At 45.2% G+C, this 23675-nt stretch overlaps 1 protein-coding gene across 1 annotated transcript in view; it reads left to right on the plus strand.

The window, feature by feature from the left end:
* Positions 1–23675, plus strand: part of P2RX3 (purinergic receptor P2X 3) — a 338535-nt gene that overhangs the window by 242699 nt on the left and 72161 nt on the right. Inside the window, exons 3-7 of the mRNA XM_069629000.1 lie at positions 5272–5343; positions 8745–8814; positions 11157–11250; positions 12931–13008; positions 17316–17457. Coding sequence (XP_069485101.1) covers positions 5272–5343; positions 8745–8814; positions 11157–11250; positions 12931–13008; positions 17316–17457 — 456 coding nt within the window. The remainder of the gene's footprint in view (positions 1–5271; positions 5344–8744; positions 8815–11156; positions 11251–12930; positions 13009–17315; positions 17458–23675) is intronic.

Raw genomic sequence — 23675 nt, forward strand, 5'->3', positions numbered from 1 at the left:
CAAGGTGCGGAGAAACATGGCAGTGCTTTACATGGTGCAGGATACCAAAGTGCACAGGATCGAAGAGGACGACATGACACTTCCTGGCATTGGTTGCATCCGGGCTGAGATTCCTTTCTGTTGAGGTGTCAACGACAACATTTGCTTGGCACAAGAGGTTATCAATAAGGATGCACTGCTAAGCTGTTTCTTGAGCCCACTTATGAATTGGTGGCAAGAGAGGTTGGGGTTGCTTCAGAGTCTGGGGTTACAGGCTGAAAAAGCCTATTCCAAGTCTTTTCCTTCTGGTATTTCTTGATCTCAAGCCCTTTTCAGGGGTGACACCTGGTGACGCAAATGTTCCTGAGAGCAAGCCTCTCTTATCGGGAAAGGAGGGCACTTTTCATGATCAAACCTTTTTTGAAGATGATGCAGCCCGTGCTCATGATATGATGGTGTGCTTTTCCCCCTAACAAAGCCAGCTGTACCATGCATCCCTTCCCAATGGCCCTGTGTGTCTCTAGCTGCATTCGCCTATCACACAGTCGATTCTAGACTTGGCCACTGTGGGCCACTAGGCTTGGAAGTCCAAGAATAAAAAGGTACCGAGACAATAAAACCCTCCTCGCTTGGAGGGTCGACTTGAGCAAATCTCAAGTCTATCCCACAGTCACACACTACCTTTAGTAATACCTACTTTTCTCTCTAAAACTGCCCTCATGTAAATATTCACTAGACAGATCATAATGTACCATTCTGATTTCTGTAATGCTGATATATGAGCCCTTTTGGCTGGATCAACACACTGGAAATGTCCCAGGACTTAAAAACAGGAACAAGAGTGCTGGGAAGACAAGGTAAAGCCGGAGACGCCACTCAGAAGAGTGCAATGAAATAGGTAGGTAATATACCTACAGAATGTCTGTACACTAACCAGACAGCCTGCTGAAATTGCTTATGTGTTTTTAAACTTCACATGTGAGCAGATAAGTAGGGAGTAATACATTGGTTTTGACCCCATGGTCCGGCATGTCCGGATTTTAGATTAGTGTAGGGTTTATTAACTGTATCATTGCACTCTTCTGAAATTGTGTTCTACATGTAGTCAGGGCCAGCTCATCCTGTCAGTCCCCTAACCCTAGATATCTGGCACACCAGCTATGGCTAGGGACAGTCACCCCACGAGGGGCCTCTAATGGTGCTTGGAGGGCAAGCATAGTTAATTCTTATAGATTAAATAAAAAACAAAAGCAAGGTGTAATTGCTTGGACATCTTTGTGTGTTCACCTTACAGGCCGTTGGTCCAAGGCAAGTGGGCCATTTGGTTCTATTTTGGATTCTCCGCATTTGATGGAACCAATGCAGACATGCGCCCAAATTGGAAATGTTGAAATGTCCAATTTTATCCTAGTGCACGCATTTTCGATATTGATTTACTGGATTGCATACAAAGCATCAAACATTAAAAATATATTATGTCACAACTGTTAAAACGGTGCAATGACCGCTCTTAGCTCAGTGTGCTTCTTAGTCAATAATGGGTCCTAATCATTAGAGCTTGACACCCCCCCAGTTGCTGTTTTGGTGTCTTACGTCCTCACCCATTCGGTGCTCTGAAATATTGTGTCCCACAGCTGTAGATGAGAGATGATAACGCCATTTTGTTTTCTGGCACTTTTAATATGGTTGTCTTGATAGACCCATGCTCAAAATTGGCAATAGTGTGTCACAAATCCTATATATATGTTCAGGCCACAATTTCTTAGGTTGAACATTTTCAAATGCTTAAACTCCCACCTTCATTTTTGTGTGATATTCAAAAAGTAACCTTTCAATACCATCACAGACAGGTGCTGAAGTGTGAGCCGGGCTTGTTTGAGGTATTGACCCACTGGCATTTATTTCTTGCTGGTCATGGTGGTGTATCTATGCAGGTTCATTCTTTCATGTCGTTCCTGACAGGCTTTGTCCTACATAAAACCATTGTGGGCCTGCCTTGCACTGGACGAGGTATATATAACATTGGGCGATTTATAGTTGCATGTGTCTTGAATCTGCAACTGTGAACAACTTCAGACTGTGTGTGGAAGGTGTGAAAAAACTCAAACCTTTTGTAAATTGTGTATTTTTGCATCTTGTGGTCCATGACCCCACAGGATTATGCATTTTATCATGTCATTGTCATATTTTTAGTGTGTACAATAAAATACATCAAAACTTGGATTTTAAGCCAAAAGTGAAAGCTTTCCACGGATTTCAGTGTGTTGGAAAAAGCGGGTCCTGCTGTGAAGCCTCATAATTATTCATTAACTGGATGGCGGTTGTGTCTTGCCCTCCTGAGTCTTCCCTATTGCCTCCCTCCACTTCCTGTGCCCAGATTGGGACTCTTACAAATCCAATTGGCTGCTCTGTCTCCCATGAGATGGCAGGGGACTGAGCTTTTAGAGTCCTATTGTAAACAGGCATGCAATGGATGGGATGCAAAATAACTCTGACACCAAATAATCGAACCAACTCAGGAAGATGGCAAAGTTTGTCTGTTTTATTATCAATTGTCTAAAACAGGGAGTTACAACGGACATCAACGGACGTTCGCTCGAGCTCTCATACATTTAATTAAAAAAATCACTTTGATAGACACAATTTGTGTCATACGTGACATCATACTTTGTGGCAAATAAAAGACACCTACAGGGGGTTGTGTTGTGATTGGGTCTCTAATGTCAGGTGGACATCTTGTGCCCTCCTCTAGTGCAAGTCATCTTCATTACTATTAGGTACACAGTATATCATTGGATCTCAAACTATAAGGCCCTTCGTTATATGGCCCTCTACAATTGGTTGGCACGCTCATGCCAGTCTGGAACATTCGGCTCACTAGCAGCACATAAGCTCATACCCCAGGTGCCAGGAGGTGAACTTGACTGTACCTCCCCACCTAATTGGCCCAACCTCTCTCATCACCCATGCCTTCAGCCATGAACATTGTCTTTGAAGCTGGCCTTGCAGTGTATTCTTGTCTTTGGGAATATAAGGGAGTACGTGCATGCACTATCGCTTGATCTAGAACTCCTCGACCAACTCTATTTCCATCCTTGGGTCACGTGACAAGAGACAATGATTTGATCCATTTTGCTGCATTTAATTGTCTTAAATGAATAAAACTTGGCACTCATGTTCTTCTTTCTTTGCACCTTAATAAGGGATGATTCAGCATCTCACGGTCACTGTCTTCAAGAATAGATAACCAGTCTTGAGTGCTTCAGCCTTGACACCAGGCCAAGCACCCCTTCCAGCCTCTTCCAAGATCTCGGCTAATTATTTGCTGCAACACAGCTCTCGACTCTTCTCTTCATGGGTTTAAGCTTACTAAAGTTATGACACCGATGTTCACTACTCATAGCAAGCTTCTAAGATTACTCGATCCGCTTGCATTACAGCGTCTGTACAGTTATTGAACGACTTGCATTTTCTGCAGTGCTCTTCACACGCGCCATCTTCTTTTCACATATGAACGTTTACTCAATTCTTTATTCCGACATCAGTTTCTATAAGGGCCATACATCTTCTTCACCTAGTCTTCTCTGTGCGTCATGCTCGCTTCTTTTGATGTCATCAGCTCCCTTTCTTGCTCTTTTTCATATTCCTTTGGTGATTTCCTCCATGAGATTGTCATCTCTTCGGGAGTACATCTGATAGGGTTTTCTCAGTGGCTATCTTTTCTTGAAGATTCGCAGCAGAATGGTCACAACTGCTGGTGTCAAGCATGGCACCATTTCAGGCCTCCAACATACTGGTGGGGGCGGGACTTCCTGTAGAGGCATTCGGCTGCTCCTCTACAAGTCTCTGCCTGGCTTTCTAAGAATGATCTATGTTTCTTCATTTGTAGTAAATCAAGCCCAACCCCTCAACCCACTGAGCCCTCCATGCAGGCAGCACAGACACACATCTGATTTCTGATTCCACTCCGATCAGAAGAATGCCCCTTTCCTCAAACTTAGTTATCACAAGTTTCATTTCAGAGCATTTGTTCACCTATCACTTCAACTGCAGATGGGAGTGTTTACCCAGTCATCAGATCTGTGGTCACTAAATCTAAATTGGATATGTTAGCAAAGCTTGGCTGTCCCTGCCTGGATGGACCATAGGACTGGTCCTGCCCAGGTCCTGCCCTGGTCCATCCATTCTTCTTACAGTCAAATCTCTCACGTTTTTTAATCTCCCCACCCTACTTTTACTAGTCTACTATATCGGAGGTAAGACTTCTACAAAATAGAGGGGCGATTAGGTTGGGTGGGTGTGGGTGGCGCGGACAGAGTGGGAGCCGTCAGCTGAAGTCCCTGCAGTCCCCAGGCAGCGTCTTCCTTCTTTCCAGTGCATAGTGGTGATGCAGGGCACCAAGCCGGAAGCAACCTGGGTGTGCCGGGGGCCTGCAGACTCCGTTTGCAGGCTTTTAGGGTGGGAGGGAGGCAGTTGGGTGGGAAAGCCACCATTTCAGGGGGCGGCCAGGGAAGAGGAAACAGCTCATCCTCAGTGATCCCAATGTCATCTCCTGCCTCTGCTCACAGATTTCCTTTTCAGCCCTGCGTTGGCCACCCCTCAAACCCAGCAGTTTATAAGTAGGGGGGATGGCAGGTGGTGGTGCAATAAGTTTGGTGATTTGCCCTCGGCCATCGGTGTAGCCTTGCTGCCTCTCGCTGGGGGACTTCGGGCCAATAGGGGTCACAGGGGCTAAGGGGGGGGGGTTCAGGAGGCAATCAATATACGTCTAGGGCCCTCCTGGTAGTGCTCCCAAAAGGGCATGGCAGGGAGGCAGTGGCACACCTCACTGTCATGCCCTGCTCTGGGGGCAGAGGGGACCACCTATTACGAAGGGGGTTCATGTGTTGTTGACGTACCCTCCTTTTGTGATACCACCTGTCTTATTAATGTAATTTTGTTTTCTTCCTTTGAGATGCTGTGGTATGATGGAATTTCATGTTGCATTTAAGTTGTGTGATGTCTAATAAATGTTCCCAGTGTACAGCTAAAGACTGCCTAGTGTGTGTTTCTGCCCGTCCATGCTGCCCCCTGCTCAGCCCGCTCATGTTCTCTCTATATGCAGGCACTTTACTCGTTTCCTGTACCACTATACTTCTGCCTTATATTCCACCCACTTTCATTGAGCCTCCTCTTCAACCTTCTGCTTCCATGTATCTGCCTGCCTCTCTCCCTGTTCCTTTCCCCCTAACCCTATCTCTTCCTGTGCAACTCACCATTAGGTCTTCTGTGTTGTTCTTATGTTCCCTACAGGGATCGTCCGTCTTCGTGATTATAACAAAGCTGATCATTACAGAAAACCAGGTGCAAGGGTTCTGCCCCGAGGTGAGAGCACAGCATGAGGTGGCATGAGGTGGTGGAGAAAGCATAAATGCAGTGATAGTTTCATTTACCAAAGCACAGATCAAATTCCTCAAGGGCCAATCAAATCAATAGGGTTACATATTCAATGGATCCAAGAATCATTGTGGCTACAATTTAAAACTTTGCTTAATCCAAATTCGAATACAAAGGGATAATCGAGCGGATCAATTATGTCAGGATCAGGCGATGAGCAATTAGAGTAACTGAAAGCTGGCAGGATTGATTGCTTGTAGTTAATAAAGAGAATCATAGATTGATGGAAGGATACTACGATGAAAACACGAGGAGTCAAATTGTGAAACGATTGAATGATTATGGGAGCGAACAACAGAAGGACTGTAATATTGTGATAATCCTAGAGATGGAAACATTATAGCAATAACACCTGATCCGGCAGTCTGGATCGGATGGTAACGTTCTGGGGAACAGGGCGAGGGCCTTAACAATGGGCCCAGACGCTGTAACCGCACAATCTGGTGGGCCTGCTCAGGTGTTATTGTTGTATTAGCACCGCAGGTTTTAAATCTGGAAACCCAGGGTGCTCACAACAATCTATTTTCTTTGAAGGAACGGGATGCCATGCCACTTACATAAGATGGCCACCATGGAGCTGGAAGGCGGTGCTCCGTGTGGTGCCTCTCTTCCAATTCCATGGCGGCCGGCGTGAACATGGAGTGGCAGCAGGGGCGGGGGTTTTGCTGCCAAACTAATCAGGTAAGTGGGGGTGGGAGGTGGGAAGCGACCAGAGACCCGTGGGCAAGAGAGGGGACACTGGGGGGGAAGATGGTGGGTCAGGATAGCAGCCGTGGGCTGACGTCGTGGGATTCAGCCCATGATCCGAGCAACCTGATTGGTTGACTCCCATGCCCCAGGTGCTTATATAGGATTTAATAAATGTGTTAACGGGTATATTGATTCAAATATTCAGTGAGTCAGCAATCAGAGGAGTAATGTCACATTGAATTGAAAGGAAAATGTTAGAGGGCATTTGAATATCAATGGCTGGAACGATGAAGGAATGAACACTGACATACTGAAAGAATGGCACGAAAAGTTAATGACTAAATGACAAAGGGAGTGAAAGGTTCAAGGATTCAATATTGGTTAATCCACATTGTAAGCTTTTGGAGGATTAGAAATGTGAGAGACTATTTGTTAGGGCGATGTATGGAGTGATTGGAGGGTGACACTGAGAGATTCATGCACTGCAAGATTGACAGATACATTATTGAATAACTGAATAAATTACATATTGATCATTTCAACAATTGTTAGATAGAAAGACTATAAAAATGTATAGATTGAATAATTGAAGTTTACGCTTTGAAAGATTCAGGAACTAATATTAATATTATTTGATATGATCTTTTATAGCCAGAGTTGTGCATGGCGTTTTTGAACAGTAGTGGAGTACTGCTGGGGGAAGGGCGGAAAGCATGGATTTAGTTGTGCGGGAGACATTGATGGAAGAGACACATTTTGAATGTTTTGAGGAACTGAAGGATAGTGGGGGAATTCCAAACCTGCAGCAGGATAGAGTTCCAGAGGGTCGGGGCATGGCAAGAGAAGGACTGTTTGGGGATCTTCCTTTTGCGAGCTAGCTTTCTCTCCAACCTTGCGATGGATTCTCTACGGGGCTGCGAAACCCTTCAGAGGTGTAAAGTTTAGCTGCCAAGTATGTTGCTGTGCCGTTTAAGGCTGTTTTGTAGATGATGCAAGCAGTTTTGAGTAGGATCGTAGTGGGGAGGGGAAGCTACTGAATCTCGCACAGGGAGGCGAAGTTGTCGAATTTGCAGGCACCTCTAATGAGGCCGGCTGAGGAGTGGTGGACCGCCTTGATGGGGCCAGATGTGCAGATGAGGTCCCTGTTAAGAGGGTGTTTCCCCTGTCACTGTGGGGAATCATGAGAGCCTTACTGTCAGTGCTGAAGTCGCACAGGTGGTGGGGGTGAAGTGTTTGGTTTTGTGGAGAGTGGCAATCTGTAGCTGGGACATTTGGGCTTTCTTGGCGATGTGCTTTTGGAAGGAGAGGCTGCTGTCAACAAAGAAGCCCAGGGATCTGGCTTCTGATTGTGTGTTCTTTTACAGCACTTAATGCTGGATTCCTCTCACTTTTGTGGGGGTCCATTTCAATTTCAAGGGTTGAACGGCACTAATGCAGTCCAGCCTTATAGCTAAACCTTCCTGAAGCATTTTGCTTGGACTGTTGAAAGACAGGAACGCCCTTTTTAGTTTTAGATAAAACCCTACTGCCCACAAAGATTCATCCCAGAGCTGAATCTGATGAGAGATATATTGCTGAAAATCTCTCTTTCGTCCCACGTGTTTTGTACGATGGCCACTGTGCTGTAACTGCCGGTGTTATTAATACTCAATATAATGGCATTCATTTTATCGACCTCAGAGTGATGAAGGCCTGAGTCGGCCCTGCCATGCAATTGGAACTTACAAAGTGCAGACTGGTCCAATGTCTGGAGCGAATGCTGAACTGCATGATAAAGACATTGAAATATTAAACCAAATTTGGAATGTAGAGTGACAAGTGAAAGCAATGAGAATATGGTGAATTTGAATAATTCATTGTTGAGCAGCTAGAAGCACACTGGAGGGAAAGATAGCATGTTGAAAGATCGTATTTTGATGAGTTACTAGAGCAGGTGAAACTGCGGGACACAATTACAGGAGAATGGCCCAGCAGTGAATAAAATAGATCCTAAAAGTGAGGAACCGAGAGATTATGTGGCTGAAGGGTGGAACAAATGATAGATACATTTTTCAAGTATTTTTTTTGTTTCTGACCATCGCAACTAATGTATCAACATTTGACCTTATCACACATGGATCATTGTGCCTTTTCATAAATATATGGATCATTAATTATCAGATTCTAAATAACATGTCTTATAAAGTGAAAGATATTTGAGTTATCAATGCTAATGTTAACACAGAATGCACCCTAAATGCACCCTGATCAATTTCCACTTACAGTACTTGCTCGCAGTCTTTCAAATTGTCCAGCTATTGTTTTATTTTTTTTAAATTCCTGTGTGTTTTACTCAATGTCCTCCTTTCTTCCTTTCTAGAGGAATGTTTTACAAACCAACTGCCTTGCCTTTCTGCCCCTTCCTTTAATATACTACTTCTATTGTTGCCTTTTTACTCATTCCTTTGTTGTGTTTATCTTTCTTTCCTTCTCATTCTCTTCTTTTTCACTCCCGTTGACCTTACTTTTAACTGCTTCTATTGTCCTTTTCAATCTGTCTGTATCTTGCTTTATTTACATTATTTCTCTTCGACTCAATCTTTTCCCTTTTTTTCTTAATCTCCCCTCTTTGTTATGTTTTGTTTTCTTCTTTTTCTCAGACAGAAGTGAAATATACCTGCAATAATGATGACAAATGCAAGGGATTTTCCTCTGGCACTACAGGAAATGGTGAGGGCGGTGAACCCTACGACCTTTGATGCTTGGTTGCTTTCAACAAGTCAGCCTTTTATTCCCTGATCACTGATTCGACCTCTTTCGCTGTCTCCCCCCACCCACTCTTTGTCTTGTAGCATTTCCCGCCTCCCCTCCTTCTTCCACAGCTCATATCCCTCTTAACTACTCCATTCTCATGTGAAAATGTCTTGGTTTTGTCTGGCTCTCAGTTAATCACTCTTCTTGTATCCCCTTGTTTCTCTTTTTACAATCCCTATTTCTGCCTCTTTACCCAGCTTCCCCACCCACTTGCTGTGTCTCTTGGCCAATTCCCACCCCTTAGTCTCACTATGCTTTTTTTAGCTTTGTCTCTGCAACATCTTTCTCCCACACTTTGACAGTCTCTCTAAACCATTTTCTGTCTTGCTAGGTCTGCTTTTCCTATCCATTCCCCTCCCTCTTTCGCTGCATCTCTACCACTCCTTTTATGTCTCTTTGCTTGACTTCCTTTCTGTCTGTCAGGGTTATCTTTCTTTGTTTCACTGTCTTAATGACTGTCTTTTTCTTTATTATTCATTGTGTTTGTGTGTCGTTCTCTGCCTTTTTCTACTGTCTTCTCTGTTAGTGTCACGGCCTTGCTGCCTGTCTCTGTTTTTCACTGTCTTGGTGTTTGGATCTATGGCTCTTGTTTTCATCGTGTTTATGTGTCATTCTCTGCCTGTTTCTCCTCCCTTGTTGCTTTGTGTCATTGGGCCTCATTACAAGTATGGAGGTAGCCATGCCGCTTTTAGCGGGTCCGGGTTCCCCGAATCGGGAAATACCAGGACATTCAAGGAACCCGGACCCGGTACATCCCCATTCGAGCCCCCATAGGGCTCAATGGGAATGGGGAGGATGCTAACAACGGGCCTGCTAACAACGGGCCCGTTGTTAGCATCCTGGTCTGCTCGCGGGACCCGCTAAGGACGCCTTACCTGACCTCGGTGCCAGACCTCGTAATGAGGCGGTAGAGGGATAACGGTGCCGGCAGCTCTACCGGCGTTGTTATCCCTCTACCGCCTACGTTGTAATGACCCCCATTGTCTTGGTATCTGACTGTTATTTGCATCCTACTCTGTTATTCACTGTCTTACATTTTGCATCTGTACCTCTCCTTTTCATTGTTTGTGTAATTTTCAGCCTGTTCCTTCTCCCTTTTCTCTTTGTTCCATTGCCTTGCTGTCTGTCTCCATTGCTTTATTCATTTATGTGATTACTTTTGCCAAAACTTTGTTTTATTGTTTCACTGTCATCTCTGTTGCTAGGTTTTTCTCTCTGATCCTTTGTTCTTCTTTGCCTCACCCTGTTTCTCTGTATGAACGTTACCCTCTCTTTTCCTGCTCTTTGTGTATCGATACGTGACTGCGTCCCTTGGCCTTTCTCTGTACCTCTTGCTCTCTGTTTCTGTCCATGGCACTGTCAATTTTCCACTCTGTCTCTCTTTACACCCATCTTATTCTTCCTCTTTCTGGTTGGTGCTCTCCCCTCTATCCTCTTCTCTCTAATACGCCCCAATTCATATTCTATGTTATTCTGATCATGGCTGTCGGATTGTATCTATGGAAACAATAATAATTTGAGACTGTTTCCATGACCCTCATTAGGGCCTATCTCGTACCTTTATAGAGCTATCTAGAGATGTATCCCTGATGCCCTTTAAATTCTCTCACGCTCTATGAGGGGTGCTCTGTACCTCTTGTGTACCTCATTATCTCAGGCTATATCTCTGTTGTCACCATCAACCTCTGGCCATGCCTCTGATAATCTCAGGCTTTGTCTATTGTATCCTTTACAATTCCAGGCAGGTCCCTCGTCTGTCCTGTGTCCCTGATGATCTCATTATGAGCCTGATGTGCCCTTCATTATCCGGGTGTGTGTCTCTTGCTACTCTTATCATTTCTTGGTGTGTCCCTGCTGTCCCCTGTAATCATAAGGTGTGCCTCAGGCTTCCATGTTATATATTCTAGGATGTGTCTCTGATTTCCCTGTGATCACAAGCTGTCTCTGTCTATACGCTGTCTTTTATAATTATCCTGCAGTCTCTTGTATCTCCTGTAATGTTGTACTGTCTCGTTCCACTGTCTGCCCGTGTTTCACAAACTTTCAGTATGTGTCTGTCCATTTCCTGCTTACCTTTTGCACTTTCAAAGAATGCCTCTGGTGCCTCCTGCAATCTCTGCCTGTGCCTATAAACTTTCTACGCCTGTCTCTTATAATCTCAGTCTGTCTTCTCGGGTGCCCCTATTGACCTTGCTGTTTCTGCCCACTCTATTTATTATAATCTGAGACTGTCTCTTTCTGTTCTCTCCTCTCTTCAGGGTACCTGACTGGCCGATGCGTGAACTTCAGTGCCAGATACAAGACATGTGAGATCCAGGGCTGGTGCCCCACCGAGATTGACACCATTGGAGCGTGAGTGCCTTTGAACCGAGGAGGACCTTAGTGGTTGTAGTATGACGTGGTGCGCACCATCAAACTGGAGCCACGCTAGTTGCTTCCTCCAGATGATCTGGTGTATCTCATCGAACAGAATCCCTAGCGGGGGTCTTCTTCCGGTGATCTGACGTAGGCCACCCATCGGAAGCTGCTGTGGTTCTCTTCTCCAGATGATCTACTGTACCCTGTCAAAAAAGAGCAGTATCAGGTGTCTCTTCAAGACGACCGGGTGAACACAGTCAAAAAGGAGCTGTGGTGCTCTAGTGCTGTCTCCTCGAGAGAATTTACTGTATCCTGCTAAAAAGGATAAGCAGTGGTTGTCCCTTTAAGGTGATCTGGTGCACTCTGTCAAAGAGATGCAGCAGTGGTTGATAGTCACAGTTTTGCAATTGCTCGCACTGGTTCATAGCTCTCAACCATTTGTGTCGCAAAGGCGGGTGAATAAACACGATTTTATTTTTGGTGGGTGAGAGGTCCATTGAAACGAATGGTGGGCGACTGAGCAGGGGTGACTGCGGGGGGTGCCAGTGGCAAAGTTGAGAATTTGGTTGATGGTTGCAAAGGTGAAGGGGGTGCCAAAGTGGAGGCTTAAGTAGTTGTCAAATCAACTAAGTGCCAGAATGGAGACAAACGTTTTTATGGAAAGGTATTAGGGAAGATGGTGGATCTTCCTGAAATTGAGCCGGGTGAATCTGGCAGCTATAGATGCTGCAGCGATGAACTGATGGCGCTTCAGATCGCTATCAAAGAGGACCCCAACATTGAGACACTTAAGGGAGGGAATGAGGCAGTCAGTGGAAAGGATATCAGTGAGGGCAAGAGAGTGGTGTGTTCTGGGCATGATGATATATGACTTTGATCTTTGGGGATTTGAGCAGAAGGTAGCAAAGTGCCTCTCCGCAAGTGGTGTATGGCTGAGAGACATAGATTTTCATCGAGAGGTCAGGGGTAAACAGAGTAAAAGGGAAAACAATGTTCTGCACGTCATCTATAAAGTGTGGTAGGAAAAGAAGAGCTTGAGAGGGAAGAGGGGTGTAGAGAGTGAAATGAAGAGTGCTGAGAGCAGAGCCTTGGGGGACCCTACTGCAAGGAAGGTCAGATAGCAGAGATTTGTATGTGCATTCAATGAACTGGAGAATGTCCGATCAGAGAGGTAGTTGGCACTTTCGGTGAGTTCAGTGTCCAAGATACCGATGTTGCAGAGGGTCAGAAGGAAAGAGGGGTGAGCCTCAGCGCAGGCTATTGAACCAAAATTGAAGGTCATCACAGAGTCAGCTTGTTTGCATGTAATTGGTGTACCTGTTGAAGACTAACCATTCTAGGATGTTAGAGTAGTGGGTTAGAGGAGAGGCTGGCAGTAGTTAGCCTAATTGTCAGAGATAGCAAAGGGCTTTTTTAGAATAGGTAGGAGAGTGGCTACTCTAGAGCGTGGATGGTCTCCCTCTCTGGGCTGTGGCCCTGGTCTCATGATGTTCAAGGCCACAATCTCTAGTGTCTGACTCTAGTATCAAGGTGTCATCTCCTAAAGTAGACTCTGAAATGGTGACCCGACATGGGCAGTATCCCTCTGCAGACTCCGACTCTGGTTTTGTACGGTTTGTGTGTCTGTGGTGCCGGAAGGCAGTAACATCCACTCCTCTACCTCTTCTCTTCTAGGCCCATCATGCTGGAAGCCGAGAACTTCACCATATTTATCAAGAATAGTATCCGCTTCCCCCTCTTCGACTTCGAGAAGTAAGTCCATCCGCTTGCCATAAGGTTACACTGGTCTTCATGGTTTAGGCTAGAGACATGTGGGCTATCCCATGTGTTACACTGATCATACAAGATCCTAGGATCCACTCACCGACTTGGCAAACTAGATCACTTATTCAAATCCTTTGACATTGATTGGCAACATCATTAAGGTTTCGAATGATACTAAAACATTAGGCATTTACCTTGACTCTGCCTTATCGCTTTCAAGACAAACTAATGCTGTGGTTTCAGCATCCGCATACACATGCAAACTGAACACCGCCTGTCGACCTTTCATCAACACATCTAACTGCATTATTCTCGCTATAGCACTAATCATGTCTAAGCTAGACTACTGTAACGGCCTCTATCTTGGAACAAGTCACCGTAACTTTAATAAGCTTCAGGTTACCCAAAACAACGCCATCAGGGCCGTGAAGAACTTCCCTAGGAACCAACACATATCTGACACCCGACGTAACCTTCGCTGGCTCCCTGTCTCTCAAAGAGTTGCCTTCAAATCCCTGGCCCTCACTCACAAATGCTTGACTAACAATGCACCTCCTTACATTGCCACTCGATTCTCGAGGCAAACATCTAGCCGACCACAAAGAAAAGCTCAAACTCACTGCTTATCCATACCCATATTTAAACTTCAGAAGTCAGGAGGGGCTAGTTTCCCGGTCCTTGCCGCAGAACTTTGGAATTCTATGCACCTATCGCTCAGACAAGAACCTTCCTTCTTAGCCTTTAAGAATAAAGCTAAAACATGGCTAATTGAACAAGACGCACACAACCTACCTCTGTATTCCCACTGAAGCATGGACCGACACCTGCACTGTAACTGTCTCAGTCGTGTAACCACTTTATCTGTACACTTGATATGCCTGTAATATCTTGTGGTAATACTTTTCTGTATATGTTGGATTTTCTGTGTGTAACCTCAAGAAATGTGCCCAGATGCCCATGGGCCTGGTGTGCTATATAAATAAAGAAATACAAATACAGGTTAAGACTTGATTCAGCAGAGCTACCCCTCAGGTTACACTGACTTTAAAGGCTCTACATTTGGTCAGCAGAGCTAACCGTCATGTGACACTGATCTTATAGATGTTCCATCTAGTTAGCAGAGCTAACCCTCAGGATCCACCTACCTTGCAGGTTACAAATGTAGCCAGTATAACTATCAATCTTATTACACTGATGTTACAGGTTTTGAATTTAGTCAGTAGACTGTTCCCACCGTGAATCTTTCATTACAGGTTACGAACTTTGTCAGCAGACCCATCTCTCAAGTAACACTGATGTTACAGGTGGCAACTGCAATCGTCTGAACTATCCCTTATGTGGCACTGACTCAACAGGACACATATTTAGTGAGCAGAGCTATTGCTCATGTTACACTAACCTTAGAGCTTACAAATGTAGTAAGTAGAACTATCCCTCATGTTGCACTGATCCTACAGGTTTACATTAAATTGGCTTAGCGACCCATCGGGTTACACAGATCTCACGGCCTAAGACCTTACAAAACAGCGCTATCCATCAGGTTAGCCATATCTTAAACTTTCCATTTTCAGACAACACTGCTATCTCTCAAGTTACATTTATATTACAGGTTCAGGGTTCAGACCCAGCAACCTTTCCTCAGTTTATGAAGATCTAGCAGGCTGAAGCATAAAGCAGCAGAGCTATCTCTCGTGTTTCAGAATCTAACATGCTCAGTCCTCAGACTTCTGATCTTTCCCCATTGTGTGTTTCTCAGACAGCAGAGCTTTATCACATTCTGTGTGAACTATGCAGCTCCGGCAATAGCCGGCAGAACCATTCATAAGTAGCACAGATCTTACTTATACAGCACAACTATCCCCCTGATTACACCGACAACTCAGACATTCCTCGGCTACAGAGTTCTCACAGGCTCGCGACACAGACAGCAGAGCTATTCTCCAGGTTGCACAGACCCTACAAGAGAATGCATCGGACAGCAGAGCTGCCGGTCGGGTTACACAGAACCTAGGAAATCAGGCATTAGACATGCAACAGACCATGTTTAATTCTATCTGATCCAAAAGCCTACAAACAGTAAACAATGCGCCCCTATTCCTAGTCCAACTACCACCCGCAGCTGCCAGTTACTAAGAGCGTCATGCTCTTCCATTGTATGGAGCCAGTCAAACATCTCAACCCAAGAACAGGATGGTGCAGGTGGGGGTTGGGGCGAGCTGCTGCTGAAATAAAGCTAATGTCTATTCAACCACATGGACAAATCCAAGTTCAACCAGAAAAGAACATTTGATCAGTATGGCATGACAGGACTCAGCAGCTTGAACACATTATTGAAGACCGTTTACAATCTTTCAGAACCCACCTGAAATACTCCTCCCGAGAAGTATAGGTAACATGGCTTGCTTCTTCCTCTTAAACACAGATACTACTAGCAGTGATATCTCACATGTAGAAATCACACTTTTATCTTTTGTGTGCCAACCACCAACCCATTATCCAATGTTGAAATGCCTCTGCCAGTCCACACCCGGACAAGGTAGGCTATCATCATCTTAAGACTTGGGATCCTTGCTCCTTCCCAGAGGCTGACATCTCCTCGCACGCACCTGAATAACGAGTCCCAGTCCTTGCCCCATTATCAGGACACTTAACAAGACTTCCCTTCAGAAATGGTTGGCCATGGACACTCTCATGTCAGCCACACTTCCCCCTACACAAACAGAATGAGAATCCATACCAGTAGAAAATTAACCAAGCTCTCCATCAGTGCAAATGTGGTCGAAACGATGCTAGGTGCAAATATCTGACTCCATCTAAACAAGAAGAAGGGATTGGCCCCTGTGCAGTTAGGAATTCTAAATGGGACACCAAACAGAAACAGCGCTACTAAATGCCTGAGGGTCTCTTCCCCCAAACTGAAGGTTAATGAGACATCCTGGGCTTGGTTCTCATCAATATTTAAGTGAATTCTGACACTGTGGCCCAGACCATGAAACTGAAACCATGAGGGCATTCGAAACAGCATCTGACTGTGCCTCAAATGGCTTAAGGCAATCACAACATACAGACACTAATCACATCAGCTGGACGCTTTGCTTACATTCCAACACGTCTACATAGATAATACCCGATTACACTATAGCGAGGAATAAGACTCAATTTGATGAAATTATTGCATCAAATCAGAAGTGATCAGGGTATTTTTTAGGTTGAGATGAACAGTAAACTGGGACTTTTTATGGCTGCTTAAGACGGAGTTCTGGGATCGGGAACTGTGTCGGAATCCAAAAGAAAGCAAAGTGAAGGCTGGGAATGGAGCACCCCGTTTTGCAAGGAGAACGGGAAGTGAGTTGAAGAATAGACAGAGCGCAGAATTTGTGAATGAAATAAAGCGAGATCAGTAGTCAAATCAACTCAATTCTGGGCAGACTATATAGCAGTCCAGAGAGACCAGCTTGCCCAGTCATACGTAAGCCGGTTCTTAAACCTGCCGCAGAGGCCTTCATAGTTTTCTGAACTCAGTGATGACACTCGCAAGAGGTGCTCCAACCTGAAACACTGACAATTTTTCTTCCGACATTAATTATCCTTCAATTGGCGCTCGGTCCCTTTAAGCTGCTTATCACTATGCATTGCTTGCCTCTCTTGCCTGGCCCCAGCTTTTTACAGTGTGAACCACATCTTACATCCAGGACCTCCCTTATATGTCCCTGAGAGCTCGCCTACCATCATGGGGAAGGCCCCATCAAAGCCTTTCCTAGTGAAATTGACTTCTGCCTCTCTGTAGCATCCGCCAGCGGTTGAGACATCTGTGATTACGCATTGATTTAGGTCATGGAAAAGCAGAGTACTAAACATGGCAATGTATAACTCACAGCTCCTCAACGAGGTGTATTTTGTTCCCTGCTCTATAGAGAAAACCATAGGCAGAATCCGGAAACCCACACATTGTTTTACTAACACATGTGGGTATATTATAGGAGGGAGAAACCAGGAACATGGTTTGATGGTGGATAAGAGTTGCCTGGTCCATACAGTGTGCCCATTGTTTATCTGTTTCAATACACAAGTCCAATAATCTCTGTCCTAACCTTGACTTCTATATTATATTTCCACTATGTCTGCCTTAAAGATACTGTCCTTCACATCTGTTTTTATTACTTTTCCCTTGCTTCTCTCTCTCTTCTTTCTCCTCACTGTATCCGACTCTCCTCTCCTCCCTTCTCCTCTCCTATTGTCTCTTATCCTCACCTCTCCCCTCCCTTTCTCTGCCCTCTCTCTTTTTGCCCACACAGGGGGAACTTGGCCTCCAACCTCACTGGTGACCAGATCAAGAAATGCCGCTTTGACCCTGACACCCAACCGTACTGCCCCATCTTCCGCCTCGGAGACATGGTAAAGCTGGCTGGGCAGAACTTCACCAAGCTCGCTGACAAGGTAGGGTCATCTATCGGCTCACAGAGAAGGGAATGCCAATGAACCATGCAGGGAAAGCAAATGGGATGACAAAGGAATGTTAACAGAATTGCACAAAAATGACCTTGAATATCATAAAGTGTCAAGGGAATCTTATGAGATGTGAAGGAGATAAGATGAGATAGTGCCAAGGGGGTGTACTGGCAAAAGAACTTTATGGGAAGGCAACTGGAAAGTGAAGAACACTTTGAGGGATAGCAGGGGAATGTCAAGGAAATTCCAAGGCAATGTCAGGATACTATCGAGAAGATGTCAAGACGGGCTGAGGGAATGCTATGGGAATGCCAACAATACGTTAAGGGTTAGTAGGGCAGATGCTACTGGGATGTTATAGAAAAGGCAAGGCAACGTGAAGGGAGTAGTAACGGCACTGTCAATGGAATACAACAGTAAATTCCATGGCTTTTCAAAGTGATGTTAATTGAATATCATGTGAATGACAAATGATTCTCAGCCAGATGTCAAGTGAATGACAAGACAGGATGCGACGGACAGTTTAAGGGAATGTTCTGAGCAGAGTCTCGTTTTTCAGCGAGATATCCTTCACCTGCAGGACTCTTTGAGCCAAAAATCAGGGACAGTTCACTGTCTGATTCCAACGACGTGGAAGTGACACCATAATTATACAAGGGTTCTCCTCTTGGGATACTGCTTTCTTGAGTGTGAAGGGTCAAAGTTTACTTGGGTGGGCCTTACAGGGTAAAACAAAAGGACCGGACATGACACCTTACAGAAGTGTCTTCACTGTCTCAAACCTTCGAACCAGACATGCTGCACATAGGTTTGTGAGCACACTGCTTCTATGAGTACAGGAACACTAGGCTTAGCCGAGGGTGGTTGAGGAACACTGGCCGGGCAGGGTTAGATTTTGAAACTAAGGTTGGTAATGTGCATAGGGTCCTGTTTTGTATAGCGATGCAGCCAGGGGTGCCAATGAGCGCGCGGTCGGTGGATGTAAGGGCCTGTCCAAGGATTGGGAGGAGCAGATGGAAACCTAGGATTAGTGTAATCACACTCGCCGATGACTCTTAGGTTGATCAGGTTGTAAGGTGAAGTAAATGCAGCTTGGAAGGATGCTGGGTCGGCGCTGGCTGCAGTAGCGGTCATTGCGATGAATGAGGAGTGATGCATTTTGGTGAAGAAGTGATTCCTAGGGCACAGGTCTGGTGGGCCTATATGATGAGGTCATGCAGCACTAAGATGGGAGGCATGTTGGTGCTGCAGAAGAAGTCTCATTTTCGGGTTGGCAGGCATCGGGCAGCCGAGTGCCAACCAGTGGCAGTTAGAGGATGGGCAGTCAGTGACCCGGGCATGGCAGCATGTCGTGTGGGAGTGAAATGAGAAAAAGATTTACGTTTCACAGCAAATAAGCAGGATTATCAATGTTTATCCTATGGGGCTTGTGACTTCGGAAGTGGTTTTACAATGTTTGAACCAAACCATTTTTAAAATCTGTTTTTATGAGTGTTTATCCTCTATGGACAACCGTCCTTTTCCAGTGATGACACAAATGATGCCTTTTCATTGGCATTACCAACATGCCCATTTCTTCTTATTCAGACCTCTTGCAGGGGAAAGACACATGTCTTTGCAGCAGAATTATTACGGGTTACTTCCCAGAAAGAGAGGGAAGGAGTAAGAGAGAGCCGGATGTCAGGAGAGAGAGGGCAAAGATGAGAAAGAGAGAGGCGCAGAGAGGGAGCCGGAGGAGAAGCTATCAAGGGGTGTCCCAAAGAATGCTCAAAGGCACTAAAGCTGCACTGAGGAGACGTAGGGTGACATTACAGCAGCTTTGTACCGCCATCTTGGTGCTAAACCATTATTTCCTGCAATGCCCTTTGGCACCAGGGCAATGTTTTTAGGGCCCACTTTTTTCAGAGAGTTGACTCAGTCCCTCCCCCCGCCCCCCCAGCTCAAATGAGAAACATTAAATGTCCTCTTTGAATTTAGAAAATAAACCTGACATTAGGGACCGACCGCAGTAGTGAGATTTGCAGGCAGGGCACTTCACCACTGCGTTATATAACCTGATTAAAAATAACAAACAACTAAGGGTGGAATGTTTCATTTCAGTACTGCAAGTTCCAGGGAACCATTTGAATTGGTTCTTGGAATGTAAAACATGCACACCTTTTAATGTTTTCAAAAACACTACTAGAAGCAAACATCCTCTCTTGGTTTTGTGTGTGTGTGTTGTTTTGATTTGGATTTTATGAAAGGCAAGTGCCATTCGTCCTGTGCAATTTGGGTGGTTATGCAAAGCCTATTTAATGAAATGTGCATATTTCCCATTGATATGTTAATTTCTGGCCAAATCACATCCCATTGCGTTTGTTCATGAGTCCTCCACTTCCAATTTTAGGACTTGACCCCTGTTTGTACTCGTCTTAGAGATTTACCCTGTTGCAAAAATGCATAAAAAGAATATGTTTCTTGCGATAGGGAACATTTTTCCATAGTGGTAACTGCATTTGCACCAATGCAAAACTTCTGTTATGTGGCCCGTAACGTTTTTGGGACTGGGTGAGTACACATGTCTCATGTTCCCACTCTCCCTGTCTTCCCTTGGTCTTGCTCTCTCTTTCTTTGAGTTCCTTCCCTCTACTAGACCCTAATGTCTACACCTCCTCTTTCTCTGGAGGACCGGTGTTTGATCTCCGTCTTGAGATGTCACTCTCTTTCCCACTGGACTCTTTCACTTTGCCAGAGAACAGTGTGTCAAAAGTATCTTTGCTGTTTTACTGCATATCCCAGAATGCAGTGTCACTCCCCTTGGACTCTTCTTTCTACCAGTTTGCCATGCTCCAAAGTACTTCATACTTTTTGACACTGAGGGGTTGGCCTCCAAATCCCAAGATACAGCATTTTGCTCTCATCTTCCTCATGGTTTATCATAGTAGCCTCTTTCTCTCGCCATCAGCGTACAATATTCAAAGTTCCTTTGCCTCCTTTATTGATGAATAGTTATTGGCCTCTTTTGGCTCCAGTGGATACATATTTTCTCTCTCGCGATACTCAGGGGCCAATCCTGGCGATCTCCCCTTCACACGCAGCCTCTTGCTATCTCCTGCTCACTTTTGAGGCGCTTGAACTGGCCTTGGTGGTGAAACCACCCTGTGCCTACTGCTAGGTAAGTAATTAAGAAATTCAATGGACAAAATATATTATATCCCATGAATCTTCTGCATGTGCCTGTTGAGATGGCTGCCTTCAACTGATCATCTGAATACCAACATGAGTAATGAATCTCTAATATTCTACAATCAATAATATGTAATATAATAAAAGTATTATCGAATATAAATACCAAAACTGGTTCATTTGTTCTGCATGATAGGCACAGAATGCGGTCGTTACCAGAGGGTAATCCCGCCGCTCTGAGCCTCCTCAGGGTTGGCGGCTGCCATCTCCCCTTGCCGGAGAATGAGGTGCTTCTAAACCCTGTCTCCCCTTCCCCACTTTTCCCTTCCTTTCCTCCCTCCCCCCCACACTTACGTACTTTTCGGGAGTGGGTGCACTTGAAGCACTTCTGTCTCCAGTGCATCCGCTCCTGATCTGCGACAGGCCGCCATGGAAAGGAAGAAGGGACTACACGTAGTCCCTTCTCTCCTTAACATGGCAGCCGGTTTATTTTGTTTCCTTTTTCCTTTTTTTTGAATGGCCACTACACATAGTCCGTTCTCCCTTTCCATGGTGCCCATTTTGTTTGTTTACTTTTTAAAATTGTTTTCAATAGCTGCCATGTAAAAGGAAAACAGACTTTGTTTTCCCTTCCCCGGTGCCCATTTTTTAAACTTTCTTTTTCCTGTTGTGAGTGTTTCGCAACCATAAAAAAGTGCTTTAGTACCCCGGTCTTATGGGCCGTGGTACTAATAAGAATAAGCCCCTCGCAGTGGCCTTCGTTAACTATGGGCCCCGGGGTATTACGTGAAGTGTTAATGCCCCCACTGCTCGGGGCTTAATCCTTGGACTCTGTCAATTCCTTTCTTTACATGGAGTACACTCCCTTCAACGTCCACTTCAGCTACCACAAGCTTGCCTCCGATCTTGTCACCTCCACTCTGGATACTAATTACCAGGCTCCTTCTACCATTTGGGCCTTCTCTTTGGGTGGATTGTATGGGCGGCCCTCGCTGGGCTGGTGCACCTCCTGCAGACTTTTTAAGTGGAATCAGGGTTCTGAACACGCAACCTCTTTGCTCAGTGTTCTCTGGGTCTCGGTTCACTCCCAAATAGGTTTCCTCACATTCTGGCTTGGTCACTGACTTGGCTCTGGACATGTACCAGCTGGTCTCTCAGCATGCCCCTCCATCTGCTTCCTCTGCTTTAGTATCAAGGGTCTCTCTGCACCGGTCATCGCACAGCGGATCCTCAACTATCCAAGTTGAGCCTCTGGTTCAGAGTCCAGCTCATTGACTCTGGCTCTCCTCCCCATCACAGATGCATGGACCTGCTCTCTTGACCATGGTGCCACACTGTTCCTGTAATAGACGGGGAGAGGTCTTATCCATATCTTGAACTTTCTGACATCTGCTCACCACTGCAAACTTTCATCTGTCCGAGGTGTACTCGAATTCTCGGCCACCTCTGACACAGTGGTAAACTTCTTCTTCTGTCTTCAACGGACCTAGGAATTAAGGGCAGTGCTTTTGCATGGGTTGCCTCTTATGCACATCGGTCCTTATCCATCTCATGGGGCATGGCCACTTTTGACGGAACCCCCTCCCGGTTGGCATTCCAAAGGCTCTGTTTTTTGCCCCCTACTTTTTATCTTCTATGCCTCCTCCCTCGGTCAAATGATCTCCTCCTCTGGGTTTTTCTTCTACCTCTTTGTAGATGGAATGCACATCTTCTCATCCTTACCTTCTTTTACTCTTGATCTCTCTCCGGTCATATCGGCTTGCCTGGCTGCTATTTATCACTGGATATCACTTTGTTGTCTTATGCTCAACTCCTCTAAGACCACAGTTATCTAACTTCCTCCCTCAATTATGTCCGTCTCGTTTCCACATGACCTACTCTATCTTGCCCCAAGGCATGCAACATTGCGGTCCTTCTGGACAGCAACATTAACCTTCAGCACCTTTATTTTGACTGCAGCAAGAATTAGCCTGCTTCATATCGGGGAAATCTGCCCCCTCCTCGCATAGAACTGCACCAAAACTCTCATGACGACTTCAGTAGTCAGTCACCTTGACTCCTGTGGTGGCTCCGCCCTTGGCCGTCACCTCTACTGCTTCTCACTGCTTGACAATGTACTGAACTTTGCCACTCTTATCCTCTGTAATGTCTACTGCTCTTCTTTCACCTCTATACACCACCTCCATGGCAGTTAACTTTCCACGAAGAAAATTGTCTTCTTTAGATCCATACTGTTTGTTTGCAACTCCTCCGCCAGGGCGTGCAACCCCCTATCTAGCTAATACTATCTCTCGTTATTCTCCCCGTGAATCTTCCACCCCAATTCCCCCACTAATCTCTCCATCGTCCAACCACCCTGCTCCTCCTCACGAATCAACTCCTTCTGCCTTCTTGCTCCTCATCACTGGCACTTCTTCTTCCATCCCAGTCCAAAAAGCCCCAGCTCCTCAATTTTAAAGGAGCATTGCTACTCTCAGATTACTCCCACTCTCTAAGCAACATGCACACGGCTGCATGGCACATTGTAACCTGTAGTCAGTCAGTTTCATTGCACCACTCTCTGTAATCTCTCGTCTGTCTCCGGTAACATGTGTTCACCAACATCCAGCGGTCACGTGATCTCCATACTTCCCGCTAGTGTACAGAACCTATCTCTGGATTGCCCCGTTGACTGGTGATTGCTTTTGTAACTTTTTTCTGGGTGAAACACGAGTCACCCTCAATAAATACAATAAAATGAATGTCTCAAAACTGAAATAGTTTTGATTACCGCAGCTCTTTTATTTTAGCAATGCAGCCATAAAGTAAAAATAAACTATGCTTATCGTGTTATATCGACAGTAGAACATGGTATTTTGTTTCCCAGTTTAAAATGAATGGCGTAAAGCATAAAAATAGATGATAGGAGAAGCCAATTAATGAGAGGATGTCACGAGACTAAAGCTGAACATAGAGCTGGTGTCTTTGGAGAAACTAACAGAGCGACTAGTGGCAGCAAAGGACTTATAGCTTCTCAATACCAAGTGGAATTGGGCAGA

This window comes from Ambystoma mexicanum, chromosome 12 (assembly GCF_040938575.1).
Source record: "Ambystoma mexicanum isolate Mex_15411 chromosome 12, UKY_AmexF1_1, whole genome shotgun sequence".
Taxonomy (NCBI): domain Eukaryota; kingdom Metazoa; phylum Chordata; class Amphibia; order Caudata; family Ambystomatidae; genus Ambystoma; species Ambystoma mexicanum.